Genomic DNA, 23,719 nt, shown 5'->3' on the forward strand with positions numbered 1-23,719 from the left:
TCCGCTTCCCTGGCCTTGTCCCTGTCCGCTTCCCTGGCCTTGTCCCTGTCCGCTTCCCTGGCCTTGTCCCTGTCCGCTTCCCTGGCCTTGTCCCTGTCCGCTTCCCTGGCCTTGTCCCTGTCCGCTTCCCTGGCCTTGGCCCTGTCCGCTTCCCTGGCCTTGTCCCTGTCCGCTTCCCTGGCCTTGTCCCTGTCCGCTTCCCTGGCCTTGTCCCTGTCCGCTTCCCTGGTATTGTCCCTGTCCCTGTCCCTGTCCGCTTCCCTGGCCTTGTCCCTGTCCCTGTCCGCTTCCCTGGCCTTGTCCCTGTCCCTGTCCGCTTCCCTGGCCTTGTCCCTGTCCCTGTCCGCATCCGCTTCCCTGACCTTGTCCCTGTCCCTGACCCTGGCCTTGTCCCTGTCCCTGACCCTGGCCTTGTCCCTGTACCTGTCCCTGTCCCTGGCCTTGTCCCTGTCCCTGACCCTGACATTGTCCCTGACCCTGGCCGCTTCCCTGGCCTTGTCCCTGACCCTGTCCGCTTCCCTGGCCTTGGCCTTGTCCCTGACCCTGTCCGCTTCCCTGGCCTTGGCCTTGTCCCTGACCCTGTCCGCTTCCCTGGCCTTGGCCTTGTCCCTGACCCTGTCCGCTTCCCTGGCCTTGTCCCTGTCCCTGACACTGTCCGCTTCCCTGGCCTTGTCCCTGACCCTGTCCGCTTCCCTGGCCTTGTCCCTGTCCCTGTCCCTGTCCGCTTCCCTGGCCTTGTCCCTGTCCCTGTCCGCTTCTCTGGCCTTGTCCCTGTCCCTGTCCCTGTCCGCTTCCCTGGCCTTGTCCCTGTCCCTGTCCCTGTCCGCTTCCCTGGCCTTGTCCCTGTCCCTGTCCCTGTCCGCTTCCCTGGCCTTGTCCCTGTCCCTGTCCCTGTCCGCTTCCCTGGCCTTGTCCCTGTCCCTGTCCCTGTCCCTGTCCGCTTCCCTGGCCTTGTCCCTGTCCCTGTCCGCTTCCCTGGCCTTGTCCCTGTCCCTGTCCGCTTCCCTGGCCTTGTCCCTGTCCCTGTCCCTGTCCGCTTCCCTGGCCTTGTCCCTGTCCCTGTCCGCTTCCCTGGCCTTGTCCCTGTCCCTGTCCGCTTCCCTGGCCTTGTCCCTGTCCCTGTCCGCTTCCCTGGCCTTGTCCCTGTCCCTGTCCGCTTCCCTGGCCTTGTCCCTGTCCCTGTCCGCTTCCCTGGCCTTGTCCCTGTCCCTGTCCGCTTCCCTGGCCTTGTCCCTGTCCCTGTCCGCTTCCCTGGCCTTGTCCCTGTCCCTGTCCGCTTCCCTGGCCTTGTCCCTGTCCCTGTCCGCTTCCCTGGCCTTGTCCCTGTCCCTGTCCGCTTCCCTGGCCTTGTCCCTGTCCCTGTCCGCTTCCCTGGCCTTGTCCCTGTCCCTGTCCGCTTCCCTGGCCTTGTCCCTGTCCGCTTCCCTGGCCTTGTCCCTGTCCCTGTCCGCTTCCCTGGCCTTGTCCCTGTCCCTGTCCGCTTCCCTGGCCTTGTCCCTGTCCCTGTCCGCTTCCCTGGCCTTGTCCCTGTCCCTGACCCTGTCCGCTTCCCTGGCCTTGTCCCTGTCCCTGACCCTGTCCGCTTCCCTGGCCTTGTCCCTGTCCCTGACCCTGTCCGCTTCCCTGGCCTTGTCCCTGTCCCTGACCCTGTCCGCTTCCCTGGCCTTGTCCCTGTCCCTGACCTTGTCCCTGTCCCTGACCCTGGCCGCTTCCCTGGCCTTGACCCTGTCCCTGACCCTGGCCGCTTCCCTGGCCTTGACCCTGTCCCTGACCTTGGCCGCTTCCCTGGCCTTGTCCCTGACCTTGGCCGCTTCCCTGGCCTTGTCCCTGACCCTGTCCGCTTCCCTGGCCTTGTCCCTGACCCTGTCCGCTTCCCTGGCCTTGTCCCTGACCCTGACCCTGTCCCTGACCCTGGCCTTGTCCCTGTCCCTGACCCTGGCCTTGTCCCTGTCCCTGACCCTGGCCTTGTCCCTGTCCCTGACCCTGGCCTTGTCCCTGTCCCTGTCCACTTCCCTGGCCTTGTCCCTGACCCTGTCCGCTTCCCTGGCCTTGTCCCTGACCCTGACCCTGTCCCTGACCCTGGCCTTGTCCCTGTCCCTGACCCTGGCCTTGTCCCTGTCCCTGACCCTGGCCTTGTCCCTGTCCCTGACCCTGGCCTTGTCCCTGTCCCTGTCCACTTCCCTGGCCTTGTCCCTGGCCTTGTCCCCTTCCTTGGCCTTGTCCCTGTCCCTGACCCTGTCCGCTTCCCTGGCCTTGTCCCTGTCCCTGGCCTTGTCCCTGTCCCTGGCCGCTTCCCTGACCCTGGCCGCTTCCCTGGCCTTGTCCCTGGCCGCTTCCCTGGCCGCTTCCCTGGCCTTGTCCCTGTCCCTGACCCTGTCCCTGACCCTGGCCTTGTCCCTGTCCCTGACCCTGGCCTTGTCCCTGTCCCTGACCCTGGCCTTGTCCCTGTCCCTGTCCCTGACCCTGGCCTTGTCCCTTACCCTGTCCGCTTCCCTGGCCTTGTCCCTGACCCTGACCCTGTCCGCTTCCCTGGCCGCTTCCCTGGCCTTGTCCCTTACCCTGACCCTGTCCGCTTCCCTGGCCTTGTCCCTGTCCCTGACCCTGTCCGCTTCCCTGGCCTTGTCCCGGTCCCTGACCCTGTCCGCTTCCCTGGCCTTGTCCCTGTCCCTGACCCTGTCCGCTTCCCTGGCCTTGTCCCTGTCCCTGACCCTGGCCTTGTCCCTGTCCCTGACCCTGGCCTTCTCCCTGTCCCTGACCCTGGCCTTGTCCCTGACCCTGGCCGCTTCCCTGACCCTGACCCTGTCCCTGACCCTGACCCTGGCCCTGACCCTGGCCCTGACCCTGGCCCTGGCCCTGGCCTTGTCCCTGGCCGCTTCCCTGGCCTTGTCCCTGACCGCTTCCCTGGCCTTGTCCCCGACCGCTTCCCTGGCCTTGTCCCTGTCCCTGGCCTTGTCCCTGTCCCTGGCCTTGTCCCTGTCCCTGGCCTTGTCCCTGTCCCTGGCCTTGTCCCTGACCGCTTCCCTGTCCCTGACCCTGGCCTTGTCCCTGGCCCTGGCCTTGTCCCTGACCGCTTCCCTGGCCGCTTCCCTGGCCGCTTCCCTGTCCTTGTCCCTGGCCGCTTCCCTGTCCTTGTCCCTGGCCGCTTCCCTGTCCTTGTCCCTGGCCGCTTCCCTGTCCTTGTCCCTGGCCGCTTCCCTGTCCTGGTCCCTGGCCCTGTCCCTGACCCTGACCGCTACCCTGGCCCGGTCCATGAACCGGTCCATGTCCCTGACAACTCATCTGACCTCTTCCCTGACCCCGTGGTTCACTGCATGCAAAGCCACCGGTGGTTGGGCAACACTTCTGTGTGGCAGGACACTGGCCATCATGGAAACAGCTTTCAGCACACAGTGGAATCATCTCTGGTAGGGGACACTGACCCGGCTTCACTGCGTGGACACAGACGGACAGCTTTAGATGTTGGACATAGTCAGCCACTTCAACATACAGCACGACACACTCAAAGCATGAACAGCAAGCTACTATTATTCCTCTTTTGTGAAGTCATCCTGTGCATTAAACTACCCTAAGTGATGAATTTAAAACCTACTTCAGACGAGAACAAGGCAAAATTTCTGCTTCAAACCAACATTGAATTCAATGTGTTACTTGTGCGTTTTGTTTTAAGACCCTTAGCAGCCACTAACTGAAACTCACTGAAAACAGGCAGCACACAAACAGGCCCACAGTCATATCGACAGCATTTGTGTCCTCCAGGGCAGTCTTCATCAGAAGAACATCCTCGACGGGCCGGCACGAACGTCAGCGTCGCCGGACAAAAACCATCCACTAGAGGATTGAAGAGGATCATTTTCAGAGGCCAGAGAGTGTGGCTTAAGCATTTGTGAATCAGGGCTTTAAATACAGATTCTACATGTCTGTTCAGATCAAGACTTTTAAAACCTACACATTCCTAAACTGTTAATTACTCTCAAAGACTGAGCCACTTGTTTCTGCTTTTCTTCAGGTTGTGTAATGAAGTCAACAGATCTTGTCACCTGTGTTTTGTCTTTGAATAGCATGAGTTATGCTCAAGTATCCAAAAAGATACCACAAAGCAGCAATCAATGAGAAATCCACTCGAGCGGTCATCCTCCCGACCTGTGATCTCACAACAAACTCTGCTGGAAAAGGCCCCTGAATTTGTGCATCAGAAGAAGCACACAAAGCTAAACCAACACGTGTTGCTGCAGTAGCAACCTCTGTGTAAAATGGGTTTTTTAAATATCCAAGGAGAACAATTCCAACGTTGATCAATCTCACCTGCCTGTAGCTTTCCAGTAGTCTGGAAGGCCTTAATTAGCTTGTTCAGGTGTGTTTGATTGGGGTTGGATGAGCTGAATGCTGCATTCAAGCCATGTCATAATAATTAAGGTAGCCTAATTACGAGAGGATTACAGGTGGTACAGCAGTCATGTTGTGATACCGTAAAAATATCAACACATATATTAATAAGTTCACGGTGTTAATACTTACTCCAAATTCTCTAAACGGGGACAGATGTTAAAAGCAGCTGTAACTGTTATGAATATGATGTTAGTTCTTTAACCTCTTAGCCTGCACCTCGCCCTCGATCTCAAAGCCTCTCAACTCGCACGTGTCAGTGTTTATGAATAGTACAAACTATGTATCATTATAAAGATCTAAACCTCAAGCATCGACGACAGATCGCTGTTTTTCAATGGAAAGCTTATAAAGACTGTATTTGCTACATTTGTGTAAGCAGTACACATACAAACATGAACAATGGAAACGCTGTACATACCAGATCCGTCGTAATAACGAGTCATAAACACATCCACAGCTGTAAATCCCGGTTTAGTTAGAAAGGTAAGGGTCCATTGAACGACATCTCATGAAGCACGTTTAGTCCAACGAAGCAATAACGTTGTAATATGGATCATAATTCCTATGTTTACGTTTCAGTTCTTCAGCGACAGAACTGTTTGTGTCCATTATGGAATAGTTTATTTGAATTTGGCGCTCCCTAGTGACGCGCTCTGACGCACCTGTCAGCTGATGGAGGCGGAACTTATAGCGATCACCTTTTTCTATGTTTGTTTCATTTTTCAACAGTTTTTATATATGTGAGAGTGTGTTTTATGTTGAATGTGAATGTATCTGAATGATTACCATCTGTTTGAGTGCAAATCAGCCCAAATCAGCTCGCTATTACTGTATGATCACGGCTATCAAAGTGAACGCGTCTATATGAATAGAGGGAGTGGATTATTTACTTTGGCACATTTGTGTATTACCATCTGTATAAGTGGCCATCAGCACATCAGCACTTATTTGCATCGTGATTCATTGTTAATGCTGCATTTCTAGCAATCTCAGGATGTTCTGTAATTGGCAAAGTTAAATCTTTTTTTTCTTATTATTCTTATTTTTCTTACTCAAATTATTCTTATTGTATTTTTCTAGTGCGCAAATAAATCATTTATATGACGTCTAAGTTTCTGTCTAGCGTTTTATAAATGAAAAAAAAAAACATGCAGTGGTATGTTTACTGACTAAATAGTTTGTAGAAGCCTTCAATACTATTGGGAAATATATATTTTCTTATATTTGGGGGGTGAGGGGGGTGATGGGGGTGTAGACATAGTCTCAGAAAAATATTAGCAGGAGTCTCATTTTTGATTATATTTTATTCAGATTTGAAATAGAAACTCATGAGACATGTGGCTTTCAACCCATTACTTTTCTAGATTGCTCCAGGACTCATTTCATGTATTTTTATATCAAATAAAAAAATATTTAAGTGTGGTAAAAAAAATTCAAGGCACTTCAGTGTCTATAACTTTTGAGCATTATCAAATCTGGTTGATAAAAAGTAAAGCCCAAAGGGTCTTCTTTCTAAAGACACCAAAATTATGTTTGTAACACACAGAAGTAGGAAACTGTTACAATTATAAATTTGGTAGAGCACTTTCAGCTGTGAGTCCCATAATGGGGGGTGCTGGCTAACAGGTCAAATGTAAATAAGTTTCACTCCTTCCAGAGTACACACACACACAAACGCTCTCTCAGTCAGATGTGTTTTATTGAGTTGTTTATCTTTACTAAACCTGTGTGAGGCACTGATGTGTCTGTAGCACAACCTAACGACCATTAAACATTGACCCGCAGCACAGGACTGATTAACTTGTAATCCATAACCAGATAACTGAAAAGAAGAACGAACTGCAATATTTCATAAAAGTAAATGGTCTGAATAGCAAAGACCCTAATGTTTCATGTGATGTTTAAATTATACTGAAAACATTACAGTGTTATGAAAATACTTGCTGTTTTGTTAAAGGTCTCGTTAGGATTGTTGCATTACACCGTTTTGACCAGTAGGTGGAACCCGCGTGACGCAAATCAAACTAATCAAAATGGTGGATATTTTTTTGTTGTTGACCGTCTGCCACAGGATCATATATTTCTCAGTGCAATTCGCTAACAGAAGTCCATTATTCATTCCAATCGTAGTTTTGCAGAAGTAAAAAGAAAAATCCCCTTTAACACCTCTTCAACACAACATCTACAGCAAGCCTCTTTGTGCATTTCATGTTGGACTCTTCAGGCCGGTGACACGCTGGCGCGCTGCTGCTGTAGAGGGAGACCGTTGACAGACCAGGCTCTTGTCTTCATTACAACAATACATACTTTTTTTTTACACACCTACACCTACGCCTACTGATAAAGGACACCGTCAAAAGTATTGACGGCGAAATAGATTATGTTTGACAGGTGCAATATTTGAAAATCGTTAATTATTATTATTTTCTTTAATTACATTTATATCTGAATTTATGTCAACCTATAGACTTTCAAATATCAAAATATCAGAAATTCATATGTATTTGTGTACAAAATGACATTTAAACACATTTTCCTATTATATTTTGCCTGGAAAAGCTTCCAACACGCGCGCCTGTCGCGGTAAAAATAGGCGTCGGTTCTATTTCTAGCAAGCAAGCGTTTGCCGCGCGGCTCGAGCCGCGCCTGAGATGCGCGTCTCACGCAGGCGGTCTGTAAGCTCTAACCTGTTAACATGGGAGCCGAATTAAAAACCGACACGCCACGCGGCTGAGACGCTTGTGCCACGCATCCAGTGTGTCACCGGCCTCAGATGAAAAAGGCATTTAGGTTTCTTTCAGTGTTTGAGCCGTCTTGCGGTTTCTGAATGCCATCTACATACAAATAGCTTGCTATTAGTGTATAGTTTTGAATGAAACTTTTAATTTTTACCGTTTGTATATGTGAGACAAGAGTGATTAGAAATTTAAGAATTAAACTTTATTGCATTTAAACAGTTCTGCTCACGTAAAGGTTTCTATTTGGATGAGGGTAAACCTCTATGTAACTACACATTGCTCTGCAGCAAGTTTACAAACTACGCAGGGGCGTAGCCATCTTTTCAGAACTGAGGGGGACAGAAATGAATATATCAACACGGTCTCACTCCCAACTCGTCACATATGGACGCTTGGTCAGGACCCCTTGGCTTCACATTTTAATGCACTGGGTATCCCTTTGGCGTTATTTTTCAACGAGCAGGGCAGTCCAATTGACTTCTATGGAACCCTGAACCCGAGCCTGAGGCGCCGAAATTTGACGTTTTGGGTAAGCACGCGCAGCCCTTTGTTTGCTGTGGATGAAAAAAAAAAAAAAAAAAAAGTTTGCTGTGGATGGATCTAGACTACAATAAATACGAATAGATAGGAATAGGCTACAATAAATGATCTATGCTTAGGCTGGTTAAATGGTGTCCCCCATATCATCTTTATCTGGCCACACAACTAGGTTTTAATGTTAAGAAATCCCTCGCAGTCTGATATCAAAGCGCCCTCTGAGAAATAGGGGGAGTGTTCGTCGTGCTGTTTAACAGCATTCAGCGGTGAGTTTAACAACGCTCTACTGCAGGTAGAACAGCTTCTAGATGTGAGTAATTAACCAAAACAACGATCAACTGCAGGTAAAACACTATTCAGAGGTGAGTTTAACAACGCTCTACTGCAGGTAGAATAGCATCCAGATGTGAGTTTAACCAAAACAACGCTCAACTGCAGGTAAAACACTATTCAGCGGTGAGTTTAACAACGCTCTACTGCAGGTAGAATAGCCTCCAGATGTGAGTTTTCCAAAACAACGCTCAACTGCAGGTAAAACACTATTCAGAGATGAGTTTAAGAGAGCGTCCCCGCGGAGCACCCGGAGAGCGTCGCCGTGGAGCGGCCGGAGAGCGTCCCCGCGGAGCGGCCGGAGAGCGTCGCCGCGGAGCGGCCGGAGAGCGTCCCCGCGGAGCGGCCGGAGAGCATCCCCGCGGAGCGGCCGGAGAGCATCCCCGCGGAGCGGCCGGAGAGCCTCACCAAGCAGCCTGAAACTGTATTTGTTCTCAATCTTGTTCCTGTGTCTTGCTCGCTCTCTCCAACCTCTCTCTGTCCTCCTTCCTCTGCTACTTCTACAACTGTTCTTCCGTCACTTTCTTCCCCTCTTCCACCTCCACTGCGGCAGAGGAAAAGAAGGTTAAACACCTTTACCGCGTCAAACTCTACCACCCCTGTCTCTCCTCCATATCCATCTGCCTCTTCCATTTCCAAGCCTTTGAGTCAGGAGGTGCCACTGGTAAAGAACAGAAGAAAAGGTAACTTTTTGCATGGTACAACTTACTCCACACTATTAATAAAATTGCTCCCAGTCAAAGCTGACTTCATCATTGATAGCCAGTTCACAGTATTTTGTTATTTACATATTTATTTAGCTCTGTGTTAGTGGCCAATGTCCAAGGGCGTTGGGAAACCAATCCTGTACATTTTGCTTGATTGACAAAAACAGGAACAAATTCACTTTGACACGAATGGAAAAGACTGCATATCTCCTCACATGTCAATTTATAAATATGGGCTTGTGTGATTCAGCTATAAAGCATGATGGCATTCGTGGCTTAAAAAACTTGTCTTTTCATTATTTCAGGTTGTCAAAAATGTAGTAGGCAGAAGGTTTTCCTTTTTGATAAAATAACCGGGGAACGAATAAATGAGGTAAAATGTTCAAAGGTAATATCCAGTGATTGCTTAAACAGTTAAAGTTAAATTATTACTTGTGTTTGTTTGTGTTTGTGTAGGGAAAAGCTGAATTGAAAGTTCACTGGTTGCCTTGCACTGTGTGGTAAGTCATGTTTTATTTCCTAGTTAATTCCATTTCAATGCAATGGATTAGTCCATTCCATGACCCAATACAATCAAACACACCTGAACAAGATCATCAAGGTCTGAAAGGTTGCTAGAAAGCTACAGGCAGGTGAGTTTTTATGAGGGTTGGAGCTAAACTCTGCAGGACTGAGAGCTACAACAACCATCATGTTAACACAGCGCACACAACACCTCTTTAGCACTTTATTTCTCTCAACATTAGGACAGGAGAGCTGTCAGTCAATAAATGTGAAACAGTAACTGAGATTTTTTTGTTATAAGCTCCCAGATCTTGGCAGTAAATAATCCTCTGAGGTAGCCTGTAGAAAAACTGGTGTGAGGTCGATGGTCAGCACTCTGATTTAAATAGCGATGAGCTAGAGGCATTGGGAAGAGCTAGATCTGCAATCCTGAGGATCAGACAGAAAAAAACAAATAAAGGGATTGGTGCGGGTGCCATTCACATAAAAAAAGAGTTATAGTATGTAAAGTGTGTTTGTGTGTGCGTTCTTGTATACATGGTTGTATACAAGGACACAAATGTGTGTAATGACATGGGTATTACAATATAAACATGGTTTACGAGGACACACTAAACAGTGTTTTTTTTTATTTATTAAAAAATGCTGACAGTTTCCTGTGATGGGTAGGTTTAAGCCAGGCACACACTTAAGGATTGTAAGGCTTGTTATGACTGTAATTTAATACTTACGACTGATCATGCCCAAGTGTGTCAAGTCATAGCCAGTTGCGTTTAGTCAGTGTTTACAGTCGCATTTAAATTACTTGTTAAATGTGCTTTAGTCAAAGAAAACTGTCTTTGTGTGTTGAACTCAGAATGTTTCAGCTAGTTGTTAAGTGTGTCCCTGGCTATAGAGGCAGAATATACAGTTTGCTAATGTAGAATATACAGTTTGTACAGTGTAAAAACATTACGCCTATAAAATGTCCCCACAATTCACAAAAACAAACCACTACCCTTATCCAGAGTTGGTAGAACTGCCAAATCTGCTTGGAACACAATATGATAACGTTGAAATTTCTAAACTTATTCTGCCTCTGCACGTCAGAAGTAGCCACTTTTCAACTAATCCAAGAGTGTTTTTTTCTCCTAACAAATAGGAGATTTTCCTCAACCCACTAATATAACTTAATCCCTCAGTTTATCAGAAACAATTTGAAATCACTAAATTTTTAAGTACATTGCTTTCAGTGTACAAGAACTGTATGGAAAATTGTAATATTAAAAGTAACTAGTAACACTAGTAAATAAAGCTGCCAGACCTTGTACTTGAGAAAAAAGAGATGTAACATTATAGAAGTATAAAACTGTGTAAAATGAAAATATGCCAGACATTAATCATAAACCTGACAGTGATCTTGATTTTTGCTCTGTGTTCTAATAACATTATGTGCACGTATGATGTTTTACAGTGGCAAAACCTGGGATGACACATGGGAGCCTGCGAGTGAATTCCAACACATTGTGCCAAAGTCCCCACATCCCAACCAGCTTTCAGCATGACAACATAGTCACCATAGACACCTGGACTCATCAAGCACCCTTCAATGCAGTTTATTTTTGAGTGTTTTTTCTTGCTGTTTGTTCTTCAGTAAAGTTTTTGCACAGTACCCAGTCTCTTTTAGTGTTTAGTCTCTTACAGTTGTCTTTTTAAAAACTTTTTGCATTGGTCTTGAACTGCTTAACAGTGTACCTTGCGAGATCTTAAGTTTCTTGTCTGTGAGCATAAGCTCATAAATACCAAATAATACTCCAAAAGCTACTAAATTGTCACTCAAGTTTTGTAGTCATGTTTGAAGTGTTTGATTACAATAATAGATATGAATTACTTTATTATTTATAGTCATAATTGTAATTGCCAATTTATTATAAGTTTCCTTGAATTTAGGGGGGGAGGCTTCTTTAAAGGGAAGAAAATAATATGTTTCCTGATGGCAGACTTGCATCTCCTGGTTTGTAAAAAAAAAAGAGGAAGGCTTTAAAAAGTTTTTTATTTAAAGCCTGTTGGGTCACATACCTGCAAATGTTACATAAGTATTTTATGTTTAATAGATTAACATACCTCTTATAAAAATTACTGCATGCTAGAATAACTATGACAGTAATTTTCATTTTGTAATAAAAAAAATGAAATATTTTGATATATTGAATTATTTAATTCACATACAGTGCACAGCTGCAAAAATTATTTAATATTAGTTACCCTCTGCTTCATGCTATGGAAACCAATGGACTTGGAAAAAATGTTTCACTGTAATCTGTTTCAGTGAATTTTATATTTATATATAAATTATATAATAATTATTTTTAATATTCTACTACATAGTAAAGAAACAAAAGGGCCCTGTAGACCTGCCAATCACGTAATTCCATGATACCCGCAAGTCAACTCGACGAGAAAGACTAGAACAGAATGGGATATAGCTACGGCAACTGGACATGCGCACATCAATATTGCGTCATTTAATATTTATTTAATTAATTTAATAACTGTATTTGCAGTATTGTAATGGTAAGTTTAGGGTTGGGGTAGGGGTTGGTGTTAATAAAACACAATTTGATAAGTAACAAGTTTATTTCACCGTTATTTACCCTGAAACGTTGCATCACTTTCGGCTGTAGCTGTACTGTAATTACCATATATGGACAAGTATGACGTGACACAGCTCTAACAGGACACGCTGTGATTGGAGTAACTTTAAGGCCAAAATAAAAAGCGATTAATGTTGCAAACTATGTTTTGATATCTTTATTACGTAAGTCATACTGTCATTTATCAATGAGGTATTGCTATGTTAAAAGAAATTACCCTTTTACAGAGATCCTAAACCTAACCCTAGTGTAATTTCAATGAACTACAATTTACTGCGCCATTGTTTTCCGTTCCATTGATAGAATTACAGAGGCGTATGGGTAATGCAGTTTAAAAACATTTAGTAATTAAATTAAATAAATACAATCTTTAATGAGCAAAGGGGCATCAAAATATGTTCAGTGTATAAACCTCTATGACATATTTGAGAGTCAGAATGAAATTTGGTATTGTACTGCGAGCACTTTTTAAAATGCTTTTATAACGCTTTTCCATGCATGTCAGAAATCTCTGTTCAACATCATTTAGTAAACATAGCATAAATAGTTTTTCTACCAATTTTCTCTTCGATATGCTTACCAGATTTTGAGTTACAGCCATTTGAAATGTGCATTTTTTGGCTCTTCCAGGGGGCGCTACCGGGTCCCTGGGGGAAGTAAGACAGTAAAAATTACACAGATATGCTCTCTTCATTATGAACAACAAACTGTTGATTCACATTTATATCTGAATATTGTATTCTTTTCCCCATTTTCTATATTTACATCATGCTTGTGTTATGTTTTGCTGATATTGTGAGACTCTGAATACAGTAACATAGGCACAGGATGGTGCACAATGAAAAGAATCAGGGTATAAAAGACAACAATAGTTCATTATTGTCTCAAATTCCATTAATATGACTAAAAATGTGTATGTAAAAGAAGCATGGTAAGTAATTACAGTTGTTTTATTTTATTTTATTACAAAATCATGAAATTTAACAAACTCATAAGATGATATAGTGCATTTTTTATTTCCAAAACAATTAACAAAATGTACTATACAATACACCATGTAAATCATTTTATTGTAGACTACAAAATAGAATAAAGATACTTTATAAAATAGTATAAAGACAAATTGGATTCATTAGAAATAAAAAGAGACTTAAAAAGTGCTATCATCATGCTGTTTATCAGGTCACAGCTGATGAAGCTACACAAGTGGTGAAATGTTTTGAGCACCACAAAATCAAATCAGTTGACTCCAATACTTTTACTAGATGACACATAAGCAGATGTAATATTAAACTGGGAAATAATGATTCCTCCTTATCATAATGCTTTTCTTCCTCATAATTAGCTTCTTCTGTCTCTAAAAAGGTTTCAGTTGTTATATTTGAAATACACTCTACACTTCCACAGCCACAAGCTGTGTTCTAATATTTCATTCCCCCCGTGAATCATATAACCTTAGATTATTATTACTCATGCAAGATTATTATTCATTATTTTGTACACAACGTACACTAATGATTATTTTCATAACAAATTAATCTGCTATTTATTTCTCAACAAATGAAGAGTTTGGTTTGTGAGCAAGTATGAAAATGAGAAAAACAGACACAATTACACAAAACCCCAAAAAGATGCATTGATAAAAGCTGTGAACAGTTCAAACCTCAAATAAAAAAAAATACATGCTGGAACCATTAAATGTTTTGCGTGAAAATTATTTGGCAATTCATTTTCTGCCAATCAACTAATTGTACTGTTGCGAAGCAGGGGCGTGTCTAGGGGGAGGCTGGGGGAGGCAGTGCCTCCCCTAGGATAAGCCCTGCATCCCCGAGGAACGGACTGTCCCTCTGATGATAAATAAACATTTAAAAGTTGATTGTTTTGTGCATTTTTTTTCCATCAGTAGCAGATAAGTCTGACCCATAGAAAATCCTGTTTGGCGCTGTTTGACAGTGCGCGCGCGCGCTTCAGGCTTATGGGCTCAGAAAAAGTGCATCATGTGAGAATAGAACGCCAATGAAATGTTTACCTGGCAGAGCCTTAGAGCAGTGGCGTGTCCACAAGGGTGGCACAAATGAGCTTTTCCACTCCAGTTGCCGTCCCAAAACAGCGTATGGGATCGAAGTGCATTGAGAGCGGAACATCGTGATTTTGACTGAAACAGGGTTTTTTGAAAGTCATAGAATTCTGCGACTTGCGACTGCGATTTCTGCCGAGGGTAGTATATTAATATTTTTGGTTGTGGACGATAAAAATGTCTCCACGATCTGCTTTTGAAGAAATATTGTTGTATTGTGCCGCAGCGCACATTCTATCAGCTGCAGTTCTGGCGCCACGGAATTAATATAATACACTAACATAAGTGTTAACTTAGCGGTACTCTCACAGGATACTGCACTTATTCACAAATACTGTCGTAACACACAAGGTTTATGTATTGACTAAGTTGGATATGTCTATAATGAAAGTAAACAACTGAAAGAGGATGGATGGATGTATGTATGCATGCATGTCTTAAAGGGACAGTAGGATACATGCTGCCGTGTGAATTAAAGGGATAGTTCACCCTAAAATTGAATTTCTGTCATTGTTTATACACTCACATGTTGTCCAAAACCTATATTAACTTCTTTCTTGTGCTGAACACAAAAGAAGATATTTTGAAGAATCAATGTAACCAAACTGTTGCTGGTCCACATTGACTTTGATAGTAACTCTGGAAGTCACTGTGAACCAGCAACTGTTTGGTTTTCTACCTTCAAAATAACGCTTATTTTTAGCAGAAGAAGGAAACTCATTCAGGTTTTTTTCTACACTATTAAAATTTTTGGGTGAATTATTCCTTTAATGTTAATAAAACACAAAACCCACAGAGAAAAATCACTCAATACTCTTGACTGAAAAAAAAAAAAAAAACTTTAATACAGTTGCTTTAGGAATCAGTGTATATAGTGTTTTATTTTTATATTTGTTCATTATTTTTTTTTAATGCTCCTGCTAAATACATCTCTTGTACCTGAAAATAAAACAGTTTGTTTGTATAATATCTGTATTTTTAATGTGTATCTTTGTTCTCATTTTTTAAGATAAAATAATGACAAAGATTTTTATCTTCACCCATTTACTTTGCCCTAAATATCCCCCATACTTTTTCATATTTTGTTACCTTAAAATGCTTTATAATAGGGAAATTAGTTTGGCTATGATGCTCAAACAGCTTGCAAAATAGAAAAACCAACATGACAAAGAATTAGGATAAAATCATGATTTCTAAAAAAACAAAAAAAAAACATACTTATTAGATTTTTATTATATCACCCACCCCTAGCTGAGGGAGAACAAACCCATACAGACTCCACAGCCCCGTAAAATAATTATTACATTTGCCTATGGCAAGCACCACTAATCATAATAAAATTAAATAAACAAATAAAATAAAAATAAAACCATGTTTAAAAATAGTTATGTTGCCTCTGCTAATGACATCATAAACTCAATTCTTATAGTTTCACAAAAATAGCTTTTATTTCAACTCTTCTTACCCCCTGTAGCCTAATATGTTTTCTTTTATCTAGGCCTACATGTTTATATTTATTCATTTAGCAGACACTTTTATCCCAAGCCACTTACAACCAGAGAATACCATTCAAATACTGTTCTCATACTGTTCAAATGAGCATATGCATTTTTTTTTTTACCTGGGGCCGCATTCACAAAGAAACTTAGAGGCTAACTGGCGAATTTATGGTAGCACCTACGTCTGGAACAGCTTAGAAGAAACAAATTAATTTACCTCTTGTCTATACAAACATGACTTCAGATTCATTTTAAAAAAGCCTACTCGTGTAGCAAGTCTTCTCACAAGCAAACACCTGTCACTCATCATCAGGCAATCACTGTGATCTGTTCTATATATGAATCTGTGAATAATAATAATAATATCATCATCATATTATTAATGTTGACAGGGTTTAACCAATTTTTATGTGACAGCCCTATAGTCTAATAGGGGCCCTGTACCTATCTCTGGGTTACTGGCTTAGAAAAAGATATGCACTAAAACAGATTGTGTGTACTATAGCTTAATCTTGCGCTCAGTTTTTTCAGTGGTTTATGTTGCCCCCCAAAAAAAGCCAAATGCCCCCCCAAACATGACATCCTGGTAACCCCTCTGTTGAGAAGTTTCTTTGGCAACAAAATGTCATTTAAAAGCTCTCCATGTGCTGTCAAGTGCATTTTTTCTCTCTCTGAATTGCAGTGGAGTATAAGTAAAGTTTGGATGAGAAGAAACTCTTACCTCAAATCTCTAAGTACCATACAATACTTCAATTAATGCAATTAATTTCCACCACATACTGGTTCTAGAGGCATGCATGCACACATTTCTATGTATGTGAAAGAAGAGGCAACACTTTTGGTTCCATTTATAAAGGTGATGAAAAGCAGATTTTATTACATTCTTTATATACAGAGTTAAGGTCATTGTCCAGAACGATGAAAGGTGTCACAGTCTTGTGGATTAAAGTCTGTCATCAGACATTTCACAGTCACTGTCATACTCATCAGCTGAAGCACTGTACAAAAAGTTGATGTTGCCTTCTCCAGACAAAACTTGCAGGTAACAGTCTCTTGCTTGCACCTTCATTTCTCTGACTTTATGTTGCTTTCTCAGGATGATGCTCTGCAGACCTTTCAAACCCTTTTCACTTAAGCCACATGGTGAATCTTAAAAGAGGAACAAAATAACATTAAGCATGCTTTAGAAACTTTATAAACATACATCATTGTTGTGTATATTTATTAGGGCTGCCCCAAAAAGTCAACAAATTGTTAGTCAGTCAGAATGACCGTAGTTGGACAAATAATTGTTTTTCCTGCAAACAACACAACCAAACATAGCCATAGGTCTTGGTAATAATCAGACAGTCACGGACAGCTATTATGGATTAAACGGCTGGTCCTCATCTTCACTAGATAGTAAATGTCATGAAGGAAATTCAAAGTTTGAGCATTGCGAGGGCATCAAGGACAAGAAAGCATCATTCTCTAATTTCAGCTACCAGTTGGAGTGGAGTGGAGAATTAGGCCAAGTGTAATGACTTATAGAGCTAAAAGCCACTTATCGTTAAATAATATATATATATTTTTTTAATTACTAGGCTACTTACTTTAATGATTAGAGAGGACATGTCCTATATGTAGTTATGGGAATATGCACTTTAGTAGATTTTAGTTAACAGATCACTCTTACTAACTGTATAATAAAAATATTCTGACAGTTGGAAATCTATGGTCATAGCAACCCTAAATGTTTATGCCATTTTTTGTACAAATACAATACATACTTCTCATTGTCTCACTGGCAAACATGTGGGACAGCTCTCTGAGGGTATCAGCACGAGTTGAAAGAGATTTCCAGTGGTGGTCCATCTCTGCCACAAGAATCTTCAGCTCCTCCTCAAGTCTTCTTACTGACATGATGATGTCAAACGCTCTTCTTTTTGTCCTTAGATCGACAGAGTCTGGAATGCATTTATGAGAAAGACTTAATTCATATGTATCAAACATCAACCTTTAAAGAATCACAGAAAAAAAGTCACAGAATGACATTTGAAGCATTGTGGGTAATGTGTCATAATGTATATATCAGATTTGTCAGAAGCAGTCAACAGACTAGTGTACACACCACTGTGTGGTAGCTGCCATGGCCAAGCTGTCTCACCAGACAGAATGGTTTCCATGCAAAGACTTTCTGTGCTTGGAACCATTCTGTTGTATTTCTCCACAACAGATGTCAGGATGCCCTTCTCCTCCCTGATCTTGCGGCGGATTCTGGCACGACCTTTGTTCCCATCGGTATCTTTGTAGAGCCGATGGGAACGTCTCTTGATACTCGCTACCAGGACCTCAATTCTGCTGGCCAAGCCATCAGCATCATTTGTGGTTGTTACTCTTGCTGCTGAGAAGAAATAGGTAGTTTGCAGTTTAAATTAAAATAAAAGTAACAATTACAATTATTTGTGCACTGTAAAACCAAACAGTGTAATTAATTAAATGAAATCAGTTCGTTTCACTCAAATAATAATGGAAGTTCTTTGTATTTAATAGAAAAAAAAAAGTATTTGGAACTCAATTTTATTGTAGTAAGCAGTTTAATTGCAGCACATTTCTAATTTCCTGCATTCTTTGTGTTAGACAGTATAAATAAATGTTGAAATTAAGTGTTATTTTGTGTGTTTTTGCAGATTATCATAGGCTATTCTTTAATATTGTTTTATTCTGGGATTTACAGGAGGTTCTGTTAAGTTAGTTTTGTAGGGTTACCACTGTGGTGAAGAGCAGAGCATGTGTTTTGGTTGAGGATGGGCTGCTAAACTTTTGAAACCACATGTACTGTATGTTGTTTGATTATATACATATAATGACAGTCTCTTTGATAGTTATATTAGCATGTGTTATTTGCCATCAAACATTGAAACAAGATCTGAATGTGATGTTTATGTAAATTAGCTGTTTGTAATTAACACTATGACGAGTGGGGTAAGGCTGATAACTGTGGGAGTGATGGGGTGTCTGTGATTCTGAACTTGAAAAATTAGTTTACCTAAATGTTTTAAGTATTCTGAACTTGAGGTTTAAGAGTAATCATTTCCTCACCGCCTGCCCACTCCTTTACATCACTGACCCAGTCTTCCAGTTGGCTCTCTGTCACTGCCAATTGGGCTTTCAAGGACTCTAGGTTTTGTAACTGGCTTTGCAGAGCTTTTCTGGTCTACAATGACAAGCAATCACAGAACCAAGAAACAAGAACCAAATGTTCAATGCACCGCTTCATACACTGCAAACACACAATACTTACCATCTAAAACAAATTCTACAGTTGTCATTACCTTCTGATATCGGCGAGTCAGTGAAACTGCCAAATTTCGGAACTTTTGCTGATTCCATCGCATGGCCATGAGAGTCAGCATGTCTGTGCGTCCTGCAAACACAAAAGATATGATGCATAAAATATGTTATTATGTGATTATGTAACTAGAGCACTATGTGGTCATCTTACCTGCTTTTGACATATGTTTTGTTGTCACTGCAATCCTAGAGAGGAAGGCATTGCACTGTTCCACCTCCTCCCCTAGTGTTAGTCCAGCCCCATCCTGATACGACCCGCTCCATTTCACCTGAGTAAGAAAACATAAATAAACAAAGAACAAGATGTTTGCAGATGTTTGGTTTAAGATAATGTGGTTCTGTCACATAGCAACATTTTCTTACCTCACATTTAAAGTCATGGGCTTTGGCATGAAATACCGAAAGGAATGGTCTCATGTTAAGGAGGTGCTGGAGCTCTGGGCAGCTTTTTGTAACTCTTTGCAGGTAGGGACAATATTTGCAGGTCACATCCATACAAAAAAAAGTGACTTGCCTACTGGCCAACTTTTCTTGAAGGTACAGGGGATAGGCAAAAAGTTCACCCCTGTACATATTTAAAGCACAGAGAAGCACTCCGTGCCGACAAACCGCAACCTCCAATCCCTCTTCGTCTACCTTGCTGGCAGATCTTTGTGAGGTCTCTCTGGCTGCTGACCACTCCCCTCCACAAACACCTCTCCCACTGACCTACAACATGGATAATGGTCAATGAAAACAAGACTCTTCTAAACAAACTCTTCAGTAAGAGGTTACTGTAGTATTGTAGTTTTATTTATCATCATATACACTTTTTACATGCTTGGTTGTGCTGTGAATGTGGTCCACAAATCTTGTAACATCTTCCTCTTTGGCTATAAAGATGCCTTCAAAGATGGCCTGTTCCTCAGATCTAAAACAACAACAACAACAAAAACAACAACAAAGGTACAAAACAGTTTATGATAACTTATCAGAGTTGTCATAAGTACCAACTTCAGTACCAGTCTGAAATTTAAAAAACGTAATGCTTTGAGCGCTGTTGAGCGGATTCATAAACACCTCTGATTGGCCATTGTGTTCACACACTCATTGGATATGTCTGAGAATGGCTTTAAATGATCAGCGCTAAAAGCGTCAATTTTTATAAGTCAGTATTTTCGACAACTCTATAACTTATAATGTAAGATTACTTAGTGCATAATAAAGAGCCATGTTATCTTATTATTATGTAAGAACACTGTGACACACAGTTTGAAGTACCTAGCAGCATTCTTAAAACGGTAATGCTTGCGGTTTCCATCTACGGAAACGGCGAGCATATTTGGGGAGCATGCAGGGCAGATGAAGGGCTCTTCCTTGCATATACTGTCCACCTCAAATCGCACAGCCTCCCACTCAAAAAACTTTTCTGAAAACTGTCTGCAGAGATCTTGCCAGTCTATTAAAAATAAAGAAACCAAAAGCTTATAAATGTACAACAAACACATTAACATCAAACAGGTTTTCAGCCCACAATTCAAATACATTAACGATACTGCAGGATTTATACATTCAATACTCACACGACCAAAGCGAACAGTTCGCTGATCCAGCATTCTTAAAAATGCTTGACAGGACAGTCCTGGTGCCACCATCTTCATTTCCTCAAATGAGAAAAATATATCGGTAGTATAAATTGTGGCAAACTGAAGAGTTGCCGGCCAGTAGTCACTGCTGTTAAGGTCGGCCACTGCAGCAGTCCAAGTGGCTTGGCATGCCTCACAAAATAACTCGGGCATGCTTAGATCATATCGTCCTGGAAAAATCAAAAACACATCCACTGTAATGCAATCCTTTGCTGGGTCAGTCAGGGTTTGGGTGCTTAATACAATTTATACATTACTTTGTATACTTCATAAGATGCTTATCAAACAGGACAAAATGAAGTTCTTCACATTCTTACCATTCATTGTGACCACAGCAACAGTCTTTCCTGGACTGACCCTCAATGACTCTGGTGAACAACCACAGATTTTGTCAGGCATTTCCACAGGTACAAGCCGCACTGAAAAAGATCACACAGTACATGTGAATTAACATAATTTGTATTGACTGAGTAATAGAAGATTGTAATGGATCAATGTTATTGAAGCACATTGCTGAAAAAGAACACAAGATATGCTCAAAAAGCCGATTGACACAGGGTATCTACATAAATTCAAGCTCAATCAAAAAGAGAAAAAAGTGATCATTTAAAAAATAAAACTTATGAGCTTAACTATTCTGAAAATGAGATATGTTGTACAAACACAAACCAAAACTTACCACATTGGGAAAGAGCCTTATCGACCACGACAGTTGTTGGAGGCAATGGCTGGAAGAAGCCAGCAGTCATGGCATCTCTATTGTGGAGGACATGTCTGGTGTGCATGCTGATGTCACATTCAGCACAGAAGAAGGGGTGTGGTCGACAGTCACTGCACCGGATAACTGCTGGACTGCTCCAACACTGCTGGCAGATGTGTGTTGCCACACTTTCTTTTGCTGCAGCCGTGTTTACCAGACGGGGTCTCTCTGCCCTCCACCTCTCTGAAAAAGAGACTCTGACGAATGTCCCAGTTCGAGGATGCCAGAAGAGGATCTCTTGGGGTTCCAAGAGGTGATGCCTCATCACCTGAGGAATCGCTCAGTGAGTGCTGGAGATCTTGTAGAAAACACTCTGTTAAAATAGCAAATTTAAAAATACAAACATTTATTTACATTCTAACCCACTGTCAGATATAAATGGAAACAATGAAAATGGTGTACAATGAAGTACACACCAACAGTCTCTGGAGCAAAGGCCACCTCACAGTTAGTGTCAGGAGCATCGAAGGTAGGATCAGTGTTCTGAATGTGATCAGCTGTAGAGGATAAAAACAACACAAATCAACATTTACATATATTATTCAAATTTACAACTGAAATTACCAGACTTAAATGGCACAAGCTCACTGTTTAGTGGGATAGTTCACCCAAAATTTTTAATTCTGTCATCATTTACTCACCCTTAAAGAGTTCTAAACCTGTTTTAATTTCTTTGGTCAGCTGAACAAAAAGGAAGATATTTTGAAGATTGTATGTAACCAAACAGTTGGTGGACCCCACTGACTTCCATAGTATTTCTTTCTCCATACTAAGGAAGTCACCGATGTCCCACAACTGTTTGGTTACCCATATTCATCAAAATATATTCCTTTGTGTTCAGCAGAACAAATAAATGAATACAGGTTTGAAACAATTTGAGGGTGAATAAATTACGAAAAAAAAAAAAAAATTCTGGATGAACTATCCCTTTAACATACAGCTGGAGAGCTTTTTATTTCCCAAACCCTAATGTGGACAGTCCAATTATTCTCATTTAGCTGCCTATAAGGTGTCATATAGATGATAACAGCATATAGGAATGCTAATATAGAAGCAAATTAAAATAAAACAAGCTGGTTGGCCATTGACAACACACTCAGAAGAACAAGTCGTTTCAAATACAGCCTTCCCAAGACCAATAACTTGCAAGCGATTTATTATGATGGTAACCAGGCAGGCACATTTTACTGCATAACCATAATATTGACAAGATTTCCTAAAATGTCATAACAGCCCACAAATAAACAATTTTTTATGTGCTAATTTTGTAGTTCATACTGCTTTACAAAAATATTTAATATTAACATTAATGCCCCACTTTCACTTAATTTTTCACTTTCACTTAAGACTAGTGACATCTTTAATAAATCTACTTTTTATGTCAGAAATCAAATCACTAGTTCTGGTTTGATTGTTTCCCTGAAATATCAAGCTAAACATGTATTCCTTCATTTTCTTAATTGCTTTATTACAAAATTAAGGTCCTAAACAATGTGATTTCTCAAAAAATCTTTAATGAAAAACAATACTGACCCTTTTTTGACTGATCCCTGCTTGATCTCGGCCTTGCATAGACAATATTTCCATGCACGTCTCTTTTTCTCCAGTGCACCTTTGGTTGCCTTGGCTCAGGTGTCTTTGATGGTGCTGCTGCCGCCTCCTCTTCTTGCAGCTCACCAAGAAAGTCATCAAGACTTTGGAGCTCATCCTTCAGTTCTTGATGATCAACCAAGTTATCCAAGACCATTAGATTTTCTTGGATTTCTGAATCACTCATGGACATAGTGATGGACAGAAAAACAAACAGACAGAAAGACTCACAACAAAGAGATGGACAAATAAATAAATATACAGGGAGGGGGGACAAAGAGAGACAAAGAGAGGAGAGGGGAGCGAGAAAGAGAGCTGAAGAGAGTACAGGTGATGGGTAAAGGTGAACAAGACGAACGTGGCTCTTAAAAGTGCCTGTTATTTATTTGTGTGTGTGTGTGTGTATGTGGTGGAGTGTTAGAATAAAGATAATTTTTGCTGGCAAATTTGAGGGACCTAATGATAAAGAAAAAACATACAAACAGACAAACAAAAAAAAAACAAAACAGAATTTAACATTTTACACCAGTATTCTCTTCACCTGTGTTGTCAGATTGGGCTTGAATGTATGTAAAATTGATTTTATTAATTGTTAATTGATTGTGATTGTTAATAATGTAAGTTTTGCTCTATTTCGCCAACAAAAATAGTTCCAAACAAAACCACAGCAGAACTCACTGTAAAAAAGTACATGAATCAATCAATAACTTATGACAAAATCATTTATTGTTACATTAATTATACACATGGTTTTATTCTATAGTGAGAAATTGTGCTGAGACACAATACTGTTGTTGTTATGAATTTGTTTCTACTGTTTATTATAGATAATATTTAGGCATTTATTATCAAATTATCCGTGGATTTTAAACAATTACTGGCCTGACCATTTATAATGTTAGCTAAAATGGCTTAATAGTTTGAGCTATATAAAATAGGTAACTGGAAACACATCAGTACTGAAAATCTTGTATTCCCCATGATTGCACCTTCATGATTA

General features: G+C 41.6%; 3 protein-coding genes and 1 long non-coding RNA gene across 4 annotated transcripts; 1 reads left to right on the forward strand and 3 right to left on the reverse strand.

Moving 5' to 3' along the window:
• Positions 1–654: 654 nt before the first annotated feature.
• LOC113092422 (glycine-rich cell wall structural protein 1.8-like) lies at positions 655–4,691 on the reverse strand (the record flags this gene model as incomplete). The annotated part of the gene is made up of 5 exons (XM_026258014.1): positions 4,038–4,691; positions 3,715–3,828; positions 3,285–3,428; positions 1,833–2,468; positions 655–734 (listed from the first exon to the last, which is right to left on the reverse strand). Coding segments are annotated over exons 1-5 (1,068 nt in total), but the record flags the coding sequence as incomplete, so codon positions are not given.
• Positions 4,692–9,158: 4,467 nt separating this feature from the next.
• LOC113092423 (uncharacterized) lies at positions 9,159–10,853 on the forward strand. Its single transcript, XR_003287561.1, has 2 exons — positions 9,159–9,198; positions 10,656–10,853. It is a non-coding gene; the product is annotated as an uncharacterized LOC113092423 (long non-coding RNA).
• A 2,593-nt stretch (positions 10,854–13,446) lies between these two features.
• Positions 13,447–19,535, reverse strand: LOC113092420 (uncharacterized). The gene is made up of 9 exons (XM_026258011.1): positions 19,108–19,535; positions 18,896–19,013; positions 18,726–18,817; positions 18,493–18,607; positions 17,522–17,794; positions 17,181–17,357; positions 16,381–16,560; positions 13,865–13,990; positions 13,447–13,481 (listed from the first exon to the last, which is right to left on the reverse strand). The coding sequence occupies exons 1-9, from the start codon at positions 19,315–19,317 to the stop codon at positions 13,447–13,449; spliced, it is 1,326 nt and encodes a 441-aa protein (XP_026113796.1). The 5' UTR covers positions 19,318–19,535.
• A 23-nt stretch (positions 19,536–19,558) lies between these two features.
• LOC113092426 (uncharacterized) lies at positions 19,559–21,592 on the reverse strand. Its single transcript, XM_026258015.1, has 5 exons — positions 21,546–21,592; positions 21,049–21,442; positions 20,687–20,788; positions 20,307–20,539; positions 19,559–19,654 (listed from the first exon to the last, which is right to left on the reverse strand). Exons 2-5 carry the CDS (start codon positions 21,392–21,394, stop codon positions 19,649–19,651), a joined length of 687 nt encoding a protein of 228 aa, XP_026113800.1. The 5' UTR covers positions 21,395–21,442; positions 21,546–21,592; the 3' UTR covers positions 19,559–19,648.
• Positions 21,593–23,719: the final 2,127 nt, after the last annotated feature.

Source organism: Carassius auratus, unplaced genomic scaffold (assembly GCF_003368295.1).
Source record: "Carassius auratus strain Wakin unplaced genomic scaffold, ASM336829v1 scaf_tig00214584, whole genome shotgun sequence".
NCBI classification, from domain to species: Eukaryota; Metazoa; Chordata; class Actinopteri; order Cypriniformes; family Cyprinidae; genus Carassius; species Carassius auratus.

Bases quoted from the DNA above. Each gene is read 5' to 3' on its own strand.
- LOC113092420 (XM_026258011.1), bottom strand. From the start codon at position 19,317: ATGTACAGGGGTGAACTTTTTGCCTATCCCCTGTACCTTCAAGAAAAG. The intron at 18,818-18,895 runs GTAAGATGACCA...TTGTGTTTGCAG, and splicing joins AAAACATATGTCAAAAGCAG to GACGCACAGACATGCTGACT. The intron at 17,358-17,521 runs GTGTGTACACTA...AATGCATTCCAG, and splicing joins ATGGCAGCTACCACACAGTG to ACTCTGTCGATCTAAGGACA.
- LOC113092426 (XM_026258015.1), bottom strand. From the start codon at position 21,394: ATGAGGCATCACCTCTTGGAACCCCAAGAGATCCTCTTCTGGCATCCT. The intron at 20,789-21,048 runs GTAAGTTTTGGT...GATCTTTTTCAG, and splicing joins TAAGGCTCTTTCCCAATGTG to TGCGGCTTGTACCTGTGGAA. The intron at 20,540-20,686 runs GTAAGAATGTGA...TGATTTTTCCAG, and splicing joins TGCTGTGGTCACAATGAATG to GACGATATGATCTAAGCATG.